We start from the raw sequence: 13,356 nt of genomic DNA on the forward strand, positions 1-13,356 counted from the left end.
CTCAAAAGTGCAATGCAATAGGATTTTTGTGTATATATCCTGGTGTCTGTGTTGGACTGTCGGCCATTTTCCTGTAAACTCAAAGCTGTCTGACACTCACTCACACACATACATACACTCAGAAACAAGGCAGGAGATGGCTTCCCCTCTACACACACAAAAACAAAACTACCAGATAAAAAATAAGGTTATAATCCTCACAAAGCCCAAACAAACGTGTTTCAGTCATACTGATGTAAATAACGTCTATATTCCAGTCAAACATCAACTATGTTTTTATTTACTTTGTTTATTTTTGTAAAAATCCATCATTTATGTATTCATTTAATGTTGTCATATGTTTATTTAAACACTCTGACCGACCACAGTTACAACAAATAAACACGTTATAAAAAAATGTAATGGCTAAAAGCAATGTTGTTATTAACGCTGTGTTGAATTTCAATAGCCGGTTAGCGTTTGTGCTAACGAAACTCACCACATCCTGAGGGATCAACGCTTCATCCTTCTCCTCCTTTTTTAAATCCTTCTGTCCGAGAGCGGAGTTGAAAGCGAGTTTCACCATGTTGTGTAACTGAAATTTGTTTTGTCAAGGTATTTTTCCCCCCACCGAACTACAGCGAAAGCTTGGCGAATCCGACGACCTCTCTGTACACCGTGCTGCTTCACAACTTGCTGTGGCGCATTTAGCTCGAGCGACCGGATTCAGACTGCATGTTCATCAATGAACGGGGAGGGGGCGCTGTTTCCACCAAATATACATAACATCGTTTGTTTTATTTTAATAAAGTTATATTTCAATGTAATAAATAAATTACATGAACACACAACGTATAGTATAGTATAGTATAATATAATATAATATAATATAATATAATATAATATAATATAATATAATATAATATAATATAATCAGTTCACTGATAGGGGGCGTGGTTTCTAACGCCCAACTGTCCAAGCTACCAGGTTGAAAACTACCATGTAATGTTTATTTGAGTGCAGGTAAGGTTTATGTGGAAAAATAATATGTTATGAAATCCTTGCAGTAGTATTACAAATGCAAAGGGTTTTGTCTGGTGGGAACAGATAGAGTAAATTTGCATGAGGAAGTTATGATGAAATATCGGTAACACTTTACAATAAAATACTGTACAATTCATTATTAATACAGGTTCATGTTAGTTTATTACTTGAAATGTGAAAATGTATATATGTAGAAATTAACATTGGGCGAAATTAAATGCTGTAAAAGTATTGCTTTTGGGATACCTAATGCATTCAGTAATGTTAATTACAGACCTTATTGTAAACTGTTACCTAAATATTTTAACAAAATATCACACATAACATGCTGTATACTTAATATACTGGCATGTACAAAAAAAATATGACTGATAAGACCTAATAGCTTAATAGCCTTAGATATAATTTAATACACATGTGTGTTCAATAAAATCATTAGGCTTTTGAGAAGCTGGAATAACATTCAGTAATTAATTATCCATAACAGTCAATCTGAAAGTACAGTATGTCAATCTCACAACTTAAGGTCAGGGCGTGTGTCCTTTCAATAGGTCAACGCTCTCTTCAAAATGAGTGAGAAAAGGCCTAAGGCGAGTTCAGTTCACCTGAACCTGAATAAGGTTAAGTCAGGGAGTGATAAGGTGATTTCTTAATTACAGAAAATTCCTTTAACTCTTTCTGAATGGCTGGAAGTCCTGCTGTCTCAGGTTGGCTAATGGCAAGAATAGCTGCTCTTCAGGGGGGAAATCCTCCCACCGCCTCCATTTCCAACCTGAGAAAGAAATAACTAATGAATCTGAAGCTTGCAGTGAAATACTGCAGCAATACTGCTGCTGCTTGGCATATGGGCAGATACAGTCAAATAACTAAAAACGAATCACAAATTTTTCAGTATTAGCTACACTCATATAATAAATTGATGTCTAATACTAAATAAACTAATTTATACTTGGTCACTACTTACTCATAGAAATCAAACATACGACATAGAAATCCAAAGCACATGATTTGGTTTTATACAGTGCATGACTATGTAAATATAAAATAAATCTACAGATACTTTTGCTGCCATACTTTGTTTTGACTATCGACATATAGTCTGGCTCACACTGGTGTTTATTCTGACCAAAAAGCACCTATTTAGATATTAAAAGTGTGCCTAAACAAAATATAAAGTGACCGATTCTTACAAATAACTGAATATCACTTCAACTGATTATGTCAAATTGTATGATTATAACTGATGGATATAATTAAGAAGGTCAAGACTTTGAAATTGGGACAGAGATCACTTGTGTGTAGATCTACTTTTATTTCTATGTTAATGTCATCTTAATTAATAGTTTGTCTAACATATCTATTACTTTTAAAATAAAAAAACATGGGATTTAAGCTTTTAGTGCTTTATAAAAAGCCATGTCATCATTATCTTACACTGTATTCAAAAAACATTTTAATATTTGCGCAAAACTGCTAAAACCTGTTGTAACGGTGACTGCCAAGTTGGCGTGAGACAGGCAATAGTCTCACATGACAGATTTTTATCACTATCATGAATGATCTGTGGGTGGGCCATCTGGGTCTGAGACTACACAGGCAACAACACATTCAAAGAAATGGTTTACCTTCATTCTTCTCTGGCTCCAAATGAACTGGTTCAGCTGAGAAAGACCTGTCCAGTTCTCCCTGCATGAAGATTGTGACATAATGGTAGTTTTCCTCCAATCTGATGGAGTTGACGACTGATCCAAAGCGAAGGTTCTTTAGTCGGACACCAGCTTCCTCCATCACCTCTCTCTGGGCACATTCCTCCCAAGTTTCTCTGATAATTGAGATTAATTTACATGCAACACATGTGTATTAATGCACTGGGGCATAAGAAAAGTTAACGAATAAGCAGGAATTAGAGAGAATTTGATACATTAGTAAAAGACCACATTGATGCATTTTTGTGACAGTAAACTCACCCGAATTCAATGTGACCTCCTGGTAACTGGTAGGTGCCTTTCCCAACTCTGGTTTTTCTTTTTCCTAACAGGACACATCCTGGACTGGAGGAGTCTGTCACAAGAACCCCAAGTCCCACTCCAGGACATTTGAGGATGGGTTTTCCATTTTGAACTGCCTTAGACATTGTATTTAAACTGTGCTAAAACAGACAAACAGTTATATAGCAGTAGTCCAAATTGTATGTCCGCTGAATCCCTATGACCTAAAGTATTTGGAGTACCATCTAACTTGAAGTTCTAACCTTTCAATAAAAAAATAGGAATAATAAAATCACTCCTTTTTGTATTTTACAGAGTAAAATTGTGCATTTTTTTCATTGTTTTACATAAAGACATTGAGATATTGTGAGAAAATGTGGAGGAATCATTATTGTGTAAAAAAAAAGACTGATGTCTATATGCACAATTCAATTGATGTAGGCTACACTGTAGAAACGAATGCCTTTTTTTGTTATAGCATGTCAAAAGTCATACCTAGAACTTGACAAGGTGGAGAAAATATGAATAGATCTGCTTAATTGTGATTTGTGGCTTAAACACCATTTTTGAATGACAGGTACATGATTCAATAACTTGTCACAACGCACAAAAGTACACTCACTTGCTGCCATCTACTGGCGTAAGTATGAAAAGAGTCACTGAAGGAATCTTTTTGCTGAGCAGACTGAAAAGACTACTAGTGAGAGGGAAGGACGTGCAATGCTGGGGATCCGCATAAGCATAATTAAGCAACACTTTACTGGAAATCACACCATGGTCTAAACTTACCTATATCTTACTTGGTAGATGAGTCTCCTAACAGAAAGCACACCTTTCACGATCTGGTTGAAGCTTGTGCACTATGAGATGTAGACATTTTACAAATTAAATCATCTTAAATCCCAAAAGAAAGCAAATCTTTGTCACAGTAAACGCGTGAATTGATTTGAATAGTAATCTTTGGTTCACGGGGAAGGAAATAGCTAGCTGCGATTCTCAAAGTGGAGTTGCGCAGTTGACGCACGTCCTGACGCAGGCGCGTGCAGTCATTTGTTTTGGTGCTGCGCTGCTTGTGCACAGAGCAACATGGCGACGTCCCTGATCTGTGGCCGGTTGTCCGCTGGACTGTGGCATTCCGGCCCAAGGACGACTTTAAGCTCGGCAGCTAGGGTCAGTTTTGCGTACACACATCAGATAACTATATCCGACTGTCATTTGTGAAGTGGCTTGCTTTTTTGACCACTTTTAGTGACACCAAGTGGGCGATTCTCCTTTGACATTAGCCTTCAGGCTAGCTGCCTGTCATTATTACTAATGCTTAGATTTGCAAACCTATTCATTTTCTATTGAACGGATGCTCTTTTGGAGTTAGGCAGATGTAGGTTAAATTCTGTCTGGGAGCTTAATGTGTTTGTTTGTTTATATGGCTATCATACACACTGTACATGTCATTTGGGGTTCCGAGTTAACGTTGACCTACATGGACAGTCTGTTTTGTTTCACTTCAGTGTTTCTGTTCAACTCTAGTGCCAGCTGGTTAATAAAGTTAACTCTTAAACCACTCAGAACTGCAAAATATGCTTGTTGTAATGAACAAAATGATAGTATTCTTTACTGTAAACCTTCCTGAATCATAAATGTCTTTTGTTTGGTCATTAGAAGGTTGTACCCTTGAGTAAGACACCCAAGTCGCTCCATAAAGGACTATTCCTATATTGAGTGTACTCTGGATTACAGCAAAAATATTAATCAGTCATTAGTTCATCAGTTAATCATCTTTATATTGCTGGTACAGACAGTCTGTTTCAATATACATAATGATACCACATATTCTAATATCCCACATATTATTGAAAGACTCTACTAAAGTCAGTTAAGTATTAATCTATTGAGCAAGGGAAAGGGAAAGTCCTTTTCCTTGTAAAGCTGAGAATTTGCTTGTTCATGTTTCCGTTTGTTATTTACATTTAGCAATCTACAGAAGTTAGTGTTTGCGGTGTAAATATGACCATGGCTTTGTAGCAACAGTATCGCTTGTTCAGTCTCGTTTGGCAGAATTTATTTGTGTTGGATTTAATTAGCATTTTCTCTCTTAACGTTCGATTACCAGGTGCTTGGTGGGACATCGGGTCTATTTGGTAATCATGGGAACCAGCCGTCTCCAATGCTGTCAGTGCAGCAGCAGAGGAACCTCTCCCTGCATGAATACATGAGCATCGGGCTGCTGAAGGAAGCGGGCATCTCTGTGCCCACAGGTTTGGTGGCCAGCACGCCTGATGAGGCTTATGCTGTTGCCAAGCAGATCGGTAAGAACACATGAACGTATGCAGCTGGGCACTAATTGAGGAAAGTCGACAATATTTATTCTCAAAGGAATGCAGGCTGCATAACTGTTCCATAACATATGCACACCGACTCAGTTGTATTTTCCACTGTTTACATATTTTTCACATTGGAATGATCTTGAGTAGTATTTCAACACAGCGTATATACATTTAGGGAATGCCATTGGCAATGCTTTTACGCAGGTCAGATTACAGTGTTTTGAACAGGACTGCCAGATTACCCTATTTTAGGGTCTTGAATTCAGCTGTTGTGCTGTTCTCAAACACACTGCAGGCTAAACATAGATTTGCGCCACCTCTGGAGAATGTGGCTGGCCTAAACTTTAATCTAACTGTCAGCATATAGGCAGCACCCGCACAGACCCGTGATGGACAGGCAGTGCTGTTAGCTGGAATAAAGGAGGGTAGGGTGTCACAAGCAAGGGACTAGCTTTAGACTGAGAAACATGCACAATAGAGAATGGGTTTAAGTGACCCATTAGGTTGAATCTTGGTGTGTCTCAGATCTGAATAAAATTGGATTTTACTCTTTAACTTACTGTTTCCAAATGAATAGCCTAATAATTTGCTGTGCATTTCATTTCTGGTAAATGCACTGAACTGTACATTCAGGGTTGCAAAAAGTAGGAGTGTTTTATTTGCACAATTGCAACATGGCCAAAGTTGGAAAAATGTATAGTTTCACAATGCCAAATCAGCAGTTTAATAGCATTCTGTGGGGCACTTCCCTTTTTCAGTGCTCCAACATGGTACAACTTTAAAAAGGTAAGTCGTTCATTCGTACAAAGCTGAAAATTCTGTCAGTATTTACTCACCCTCTTGATGTCTAAACCTCCTGTGACAGATGTTCTGTGGAGGTTCATCTAGTGTTCCTGTGGCTCAGTGGTAGAGCATTGTGTTAGCAGCGCAAAAGGTTGTGGGTTCGATTCCCAGGGAACACACATACTGGTATAAAATGTATAGCCTGAATGCACTGTAAGTCGCTTTGGACTAAATGCATAAATTATTATTATTACATTCATGCTGCTGTTTTCCATACATTGAAAGCAACCATGAAAAGGGATTAACAATTCCAGAAAAAAAGATAAAAAACAGTAATATTGTCAAATATTATTGTAAATTCAAATAACTTTAGTATTTTAATTTATTTTTAATGTAATTTATTTCTGTGATGGCAAAGCTGGATTTTTTTAGCAGTCATTATTCCAGTCTTCAGTTCCACATGATCTCTTGGAAATGATTCTAGTATGATGATTTGGTGCTTAGGAAACATTTCTTATTATTACCAATGTTACCAATTTTTGTCAACCATAATACATATTTTTAGGATTTGTTGATGAATAGAAAGTTTAAAAGAACAGCATTTATTTCAAATAGAAAGCTTTTGTAACATTATAAATGTCTTTAGCACATTTGATAAATGTAATGCATCCATGCTGAATATTAATTTATTAAAACATCACTGCCTTAAACTTGTACAACTTGTAGTGTAATGAGGAACAGTCAAATTCAAGCCATTAGGCATTAAAAAGGCAGCATGATCATTTTGCCTAATATTTCCTTGTTAGGATGGGTCTTTTGGGTTTTAAACAAAATGAGGGTGAGTAAATAATAACACATTTTTATTAATACCATTTTTGTATTAATAAAATGCATAGTTCTGTCTGTTTATTGAAAAGTTAGCTCGTAAAATTACAACTCCCAGTTGAAATTGAATTGTTACTAAACAGGCGGAATTGAGTGCCTTCCTAAATCATTCTTATTGGCGTCACACGTCTGTTGTTTTCAACTGGTTATGCAGTTTAAATCCAAATGAATTAAAACGATTTAATCCTTCCTGGTCTGTTATGTGCCATTACATTTATCATAACAATCAGGTCCAGCCTTTTGGAAGCCTGTTTTGTGTGTCTGTACAGCAGATCTGTGCAGGTTTCGAGACTGTAGCTAATTACAGTGTGACTCACTGGTTGAGGATGCAGCAGCTCTGTAGTGAATTTTTCATCTCTGTCAATTTATGTGCTATTTGTTTGTTTGAGCACGGCCGTGTGTTTTGTGGACTTCTGTGTCTGTTTGGTTGGCATTATTCAAGGTTTTTCATCTTTCTTGTTTATTCTTTCTCTTTTTTTCAGGCTCTAAAGACCTGGTAGTGAAAGCCCAAGTGTTGGCGGGTGGTCGAGGCAAAGGCACTTTTGAGGGAGGTTTGAAAGGCGGTGTCAGAATCGTTTACTCGTGAGTGTTTGTGCTTACTTTATTCTTCATCACTTTATTACTTTTCCAATTTTCCCTGTCTTCTCACTCGCTTTGTGTCTGCAGGCCAGAGGAAGCCAGAGATATCTCCTCTAAGATGATTGGCAAGAAGCTGTTCACTAAGCAGACAGGAGAGGCAGGGCGGATCTGTAACCAGGTGTTTATCTGCGAGCGCAGATACCCACGCCGAGAGTATTATTTTGCCATCACCATGGAGAGGTCCTTCCAGGTGAGAGGTCACGGACTGGGCCATTACTGCATGGTTTAACTATTAAACTGCTTTGCATATGGGCATTCAAGTACAAAGTCTTTTTACAAGCGTTCAAAAATGACATATTGAAAGGCGGTGTCAGAATCGTTTACTCGTGAGTGTTTGTGCTTACTTTATTCTTCATCACTTTATTACTTTTCCAATTTTCCCTGTCTTCTCACTCGCTTTGTGTCTGCAGGCCAGAGGAAGCGAGAGATATCTCCTCTAAGATGATTGGCAAGAAGCTGTTCACTAAGCAGACAGGAGAGGCAGGGCGGATCTGTAACCAGGTGTTTATCTGCGAGCGCAGATACCCACGCCGAGAGTATTATTTTGCCATCACCATGGAGAGGTCCTTCCAGGTGAGAGGTCACGGACTGGGCCATTACTGCATGGTTTAACTATTAAACTGCTTTGCATATGGGCATTCAAGTACAAAGTCTTTTTACAAGCGTTCAAAAATGACATCACCACTTTATGTGCTGCAGTAAGCAGAAAGGCCAGTAGAGGGCAACTTTTACTGTGGCGTGACCTGAAATGTCAGCACTTTACTGGTTTCACCGGCCATGAAAATGATATGGGTTCTGTTCCACCTACAGGGCCCTGTGCTGATTGGCAGTTCTCAGGGGGGCGTGAACATTGAGGATGTGGCTGCAGAGAATCCTGATGCTATTGTGAAAGAGCCTATTGATATCATGCAGGGAATAAAGATGGATCAGGCTGTTAAGGTGAGGTGCAGAGTATTACTGTGTATATAGACAGTTCCCACACTGACCCCTGCATGAAAAATGTTTTTATTCTTTTTTTTCTCTCTCTCTCTCAGGTAGCAGAGAAGATGGGTTTCCCCCCTGCATTGATCAATGAAGCTGCAAAAAACATGTTGAAACTTTATGATGTGTTCATCAAGTATGATGCATCTATGTTGGAGATCAACCCAATGGTGGAGGATTCATCTGGCATTGGTACCCTAAAGCAGACACCTTATACTTTATATACATTATGTACACATTAAACAACCCCAGTCCTAGAGCTGCACAATCAATATTGCAATATGGATTTTTGGACAAGGCAATTAAATCAAATAATTATTTGTGTTAAGTTAAATGTGACACTGTGCTCATTTACTTTTGTGCAGCTCAAGATCTGGTGTTTGTTTCAGCTTATTAGAATGTGTTGGTAATTTGTGTTGGCTCTGGGATGCTTTAACAGTGTTAGTGCAGAAAAACAATGCATGGTCAGTTTTTCAAATGCTGTCCACCTTTATAATCCATAACAGGCCCATAGTTTCATGCATTCATAGATGTTTTCTTCTGTGCTTTGCAGTGATGTGTATGGACGCTAAGATCAACTTTGACTCAAACGCTGCCTATAGACAGAAGAAAGTGTTCGACATGCGAGACTGGACGCAGGAGGATGCCAGAGACAGACAGGCAGCCACAGCAGACCTCAACTACATCGGCCTAGACGGCACTATTGGCTGTCTGGGTCAGTACAAATACCCACAAACATCCATTAGAGAAACATTATCACAGCACTGAGTGGACGATTCAAAAATGAAACCCACATATCAGCATTTTTTTTATATTTTAACATTTCTAAAAAAAGAATTAGAACTAAAGATCTTTATATATTACATTTTGCACTTTCAGTAAACTTTCTGTGTTGATGTACCATTTTGACTAGTTTGAATATGTGTATGTGTAAACAATACATATGATGTCACCTGTGTTTAGTCAATGGGGCTGGACTCGCTATGGCCACCATGGACATCATTAAACTACATGGTGGAACACCTGCTAACTTCCTGGATGTTGGAGGCGGAGCCACTGCACAGCAGGTGACGGAAGCCTTCAAGCTCATCACCTCTGATAAAAAGGTAATATCATGATCAAGGGAATTACATTGTCTCCTGTTCTTATTGCCGCTCTTTTATCACATCTCTTATGCCAGAAAGTATTCAGTGTTTTTCTGTGTTCTCTGTAACAGGTCCAAGCTATTTTGGTGAACATCTTTGGTGGCATCATGCGGTGTGATGTCATCGCACAGGGCATTATCATGGCTGTCACTGACTTAGAACTGAAAATCCCCATCGTAGTGCGGTTACAAGGTGAGAGAGACCGAACTTAATACTATGATTATGATTGATGGTGCGGGTGACTTTGATTAATGGAGAGGTGAAGGGATAGTTTGAAACCCAACTTTTTAAACTTTGTTTAAAAGGACGCTGATCTGAAAAACTGAATCATATTATCAGTTATACCCAAAAGAACAAGCACTTCAGGTTTCCTTAGAAAATCACATGAACAGGACACAAAGGCTTATCAGAGTTTATTCATTAAATAAAATGATTATAGTAAATATAGATTTTTCTAGTTACACACTATTTTAAAATCATGTCATCGGTTAGATGTTGCTATTGTATAAAGTAAAACTTGCTTGCAACTTGCTAGCTATTATGATATTGAAATTGTTTGTTTCTTTTTTTTATTATTATTAACCGGTTCACAGATTGGTCAGAACGCTTCTTAGAATTCTTTAGAGAAGAAGTCTGAATTTGATAAATTATTAAAAACCCTTATCCAGTAAGTGCAGACGACTAGAAAGGTCATGGAAAAGTCCTGGAAATTCATTAGTGAGAAACTGTGAGAACACTGTACTGTCTATATCAATAAAAGGTAGCACAAATCCCCCAAGAAGACCTGGAACGTCTGGGAGAGAGGAAACATTGACAGAAGGGTGACAGAAAGAAAAAAGGTGTCTGGAAAGGGATATTTGTGCAGGTGGCTCATGTTTTCTGTCCTTCATCTCACTCTCATCACGCTTGTCTGATATCCAGGAACAAGAGTGGACGATGCCAAGGCTCTGATCGCTGCCAGCCCTCTGAAGATCCTGGCCTGTGATGATCTGGACGAGGCGGCCAAAATGGTGCGTTTGTCTTATTTATGCATGCATATGGGCAAATTGAAACTGACACGGGGTGGAAATGGAGAGATGAATCTGCCCATCATGGTTCAGGAATCAAATTGATAGTCCAAAGAAATATGAGGTTTTAAAGGAGCTGTTCACCCAAAAATGAAAAATCTGTCATCGTTTAGTCACCCCTCAGTTGTTCCAAACTCATATCACTTTCTTGAGAGACAGGACAAAACTTCCCACAACTTTACCTGCCATTAATGTTTCAAATGGCAGCATTTAAGTTTTTTTATTTTTTTTGGGAGAATAAAGAATAAAAATTCACATGCATAAGAAAAAATGGTTTCACAACACTTCACAACAAGGTTCAATTCATTAATTAGTTAGTTTTATAATATTAATTTCTACATATATTAATATTTCAAGTTATAAATAAAAAAATAAATACATAATACGTCTTTCAAGTATAAATTATAAATGGCGTTAATGTATTATGAATAAACAAACAAATAAATTATGAATAAATTCATCTAGATTAATAAATGCTGTGTAAAACAAATGCTGTTCATTGTTAATTCATGCTACCTAATCCAATAACTAACGTAACAAATTGCACCTGTGTTAATTAAAAAGGGGAAAGTGTACAAAAGGAAAAATTAAAGCAAATGTTGCTGTCAAATAGAATCAAAGCAAATCTCATTATTATACAATGACTATACAAACCAGATTTCCAGCTACAAGCAATTTGTCTTTCCTCCCTGAATGCGGAACCACTGTATGATTAAGACAGCCATGCAGGACATACTGATTTTTTATGTACAGTTATGTACAGCTTTTTTTTAACAATCAACAATCATCACTTTTTGCATTTTACTATTAAAATTTAGGTCATTGTGTTATAATTAAGATGATCATAATTAAAGGTCAACTCTGAAATATTTACCATACCTTTCTCAATCTTTTTTTCTAGGTTGTAAAGCTTTCTGAAATTGTATCGCTGGCCAAAGAGGCCCAGGTTGATGTCAAATTCCAGCTGCCCATCTAACAGAGCAAACCTACAAGCCACATCACTATTCACACCATCTTATATGAACTATATCTAAGCCACTTGAGCTTGTCTAGTCTCAGACCTCCAGTAGAGTTCTCCACAACCCCGTGTCCTGATCAAGCTTCTGTCATCTCTCGTTTGTGTCTCTCTGCGGTTCCCCGTTCCTTCTGTCTCATCAGTGCTTTCATATTGTAAAAGCACGTGTGTATCTGCATGGTGCAACTTTCATTTCATGCAAATCAACCTCACCCAGTGCAGAGCCCATCAAACCAATCCACTGACATACTGTTGGGTTTTTTGGTTCCATTGGTTTAGATCGGGTCAGTGTTACTGCCTACTGTTGTTGGTTTCGTCAATGTTATTGTTTGTTTGATTTCTTAAGTGGAGGATGTATTTATGTGGGACTGTATTTATACTGTTGAAATGTACTTGGAGATCTGACTCTTTGGATAAAGAATGTCTCGGACACACTGGTCCTATCATTTGCCACATATATATATATATATATATATATATATATATATATATATATATATATACACACACAGTGTCATTAAAAGAAAATCCCACCCCCTCTTTCTTCATCCCTCCTTCTGTTTTCCGGCGGGAGTGAGTGTCGCTGCAGGATGTCTTCTCTGTTCTCCTGAAGAGAAATGCACCATTTCCTTTTTAAGTAAACGCACAAGCACTCACAGGGAATATGTGTGTTATTGGTGTTCTCTCAGTGTGACATGGAGCCACCGGTGCAGCGGCTGCAGTACTGACAATAAAAATACTGAAGCGTCTCCGAGGATGATGTTTGATTCCACTCAAAGGCTCTGTCACTGTCTATTTTTGAAATGTAGAACATGTACTTTTTTGACAAAGTAAGTCCCTTGAATCGTCTTTCATGTTAGAGTGGGTCCTGTAGTGAGAATTCAACTTTCTATAAAGGAAAGTGCTCTGACTGTGGCAGCTCACAGTTTGAGGTCTATAATACCTCAACCATCCAGTTTCATTCCTGTTCATCTCAATGGCAGATGCCCAGCTGGTGCAGGACCTCCTGAAAGTATGTGATATATGATTTATGTTTCAAATATTAGATTTGTGTCTAAAATGTCTAAAACTGCACTTGGTAAAATTACAAATGTCTTGCTTCTAGCACCTGACTAAGGCTGCATTTCAGTGCTTAGATCGATTTTAGTGCAGTGTTTGACATCATAGATCATGACATACTGTTAGATAGATTACAGAATAACATTGGTATTCAGGAACAGGCATTAAGATGGTTTAGATTGGGTGCAAAACACAGTTCCTGGTGGGCTACAACCCTGCAGAGTTTAGTTTCAGCTAATTAAGTCCTTTAGGCCTGTTTGCAAACTACATGATATATGTGTTGGATCAGAGTTGGAACTAAACTCTGCAGGGCTTGGCCCTCCAGGATTTGGGTTGTTTAGATCCTACCTGTCCTACACTTACCATTTTGTCTCTGTAAATGAGGACGCATCTAACCTTACAGTGGTAAAATATGAAGTGCTGCAAGGATCTGTGTTAGGCCCTCTG

The 13,356-nt window shown here is 38.0% G+C and overlaps 2 protein-coding genes across 5 annotated transcripts; one reads left to right on the forward strand and one right to left on the reverse strand.

Moving 5' to 3' along the window:
- Positions 1–1,410: 1,410 nt before the first annotated feature.
- Positions 1,411–3,882, reverse strand: nudt15 (nudix (nucleoside diphosphate linked moiety X)-type motif 15). Of its 3 annotated transcripts, none has more exons than XM_016266891.1 (4): positions 3,812–3,882; positions 2,991–3,167; positions 2,649–2,845; positions 1,411–1,795 (listed from the first exon to the last, which is right to left on the reverse strand). In XM_016266891.1, the coding sequence occupies exons 2-4, from the start codon at positions 3,155–3,157 to the stop codon at positions 1,692–1,694; spliced, it is 468 nt and encodes a 155-aa protein (XP_016122377.1). In that variant the 5' UTR covers positions 3,158–3,167; positions 3,812–3,882; the 3' UTR covers positions 1,411–1,691. The 3 variants fall into 3 exon arrangements, with proteins under 3 accessions (XP_016122377.1, XP_016122376.1, XP_016122378.1); XM_016266890.1 differs by having other exon boundaries at positions 2,991–3,172; positions 3,801–3,871; XM_016266892.1 differs by having other exon boundaries at positions 3,801–3,863.
- Positions 3,883–4,012: 130 nt separating this feature from the next.
- sucla2 (succinate-CoA ligase ADP-forming subunit beta) lies at positions 4,013–12,280 on the forward strand. 2 transcript variants are annotated; one of them, XM_016266887.1, is made up of 11 exons: positions 4,013–4,181; positions 5,122–5,317; positions 7,486–7,585; positions 7,670–7,832; positions 8,453–8,581; positions 8,677–8,815; positions 9,177–9,338; positions 9,587–9,729; positions 9,840–9,960; positions 10,690–10,778; positions 11,737–12,280. In XM_016266887.1, the coding sequence occupies exons 1-11, from the start codon at positions 4,098–4,100 to the stop codon at positions 11,809–11,811; spliced, it is 1,401 nt and encodes a 466-aa protein (XP_016122373.1). In that variant the 5' UTR covers positions 4,013–4,097; the 3' UTR covers positions 11,812–12,280. The 2 variants fall into 2 exon arrangements, with proteins under 2 accessions (XP_016122373.1, XP_016122372.1); XM_016266886.1 differs by lacking the exon at positions 7,670–7,832 and adding an exon at positions 8,053–8,215.
- The last annotated feature ends 1,076 nt before the right edge of the window (positions 12,281–13,356 follow it).

The sequence above is a fragment of the Sinocyclocheilus grahami genome, unplaced genomic scaffold (assembly GCF_001515645.1).
Source record: "Sinocyclocheilus grahami isolate Dianchi unplaced genomic scaffold, SAMN03320097.WGS_v1.1 scaffold34.1, whole genome shotgun sequence".
NCBI classification, from domain to species: domain Eukaryota; kingdom Metazoa; phylum Chordata; class Actinopteri; order Cypriniformes; family Cyprinidae; genus Sinocyclocheilus; species Sinocyclocheilus grahami.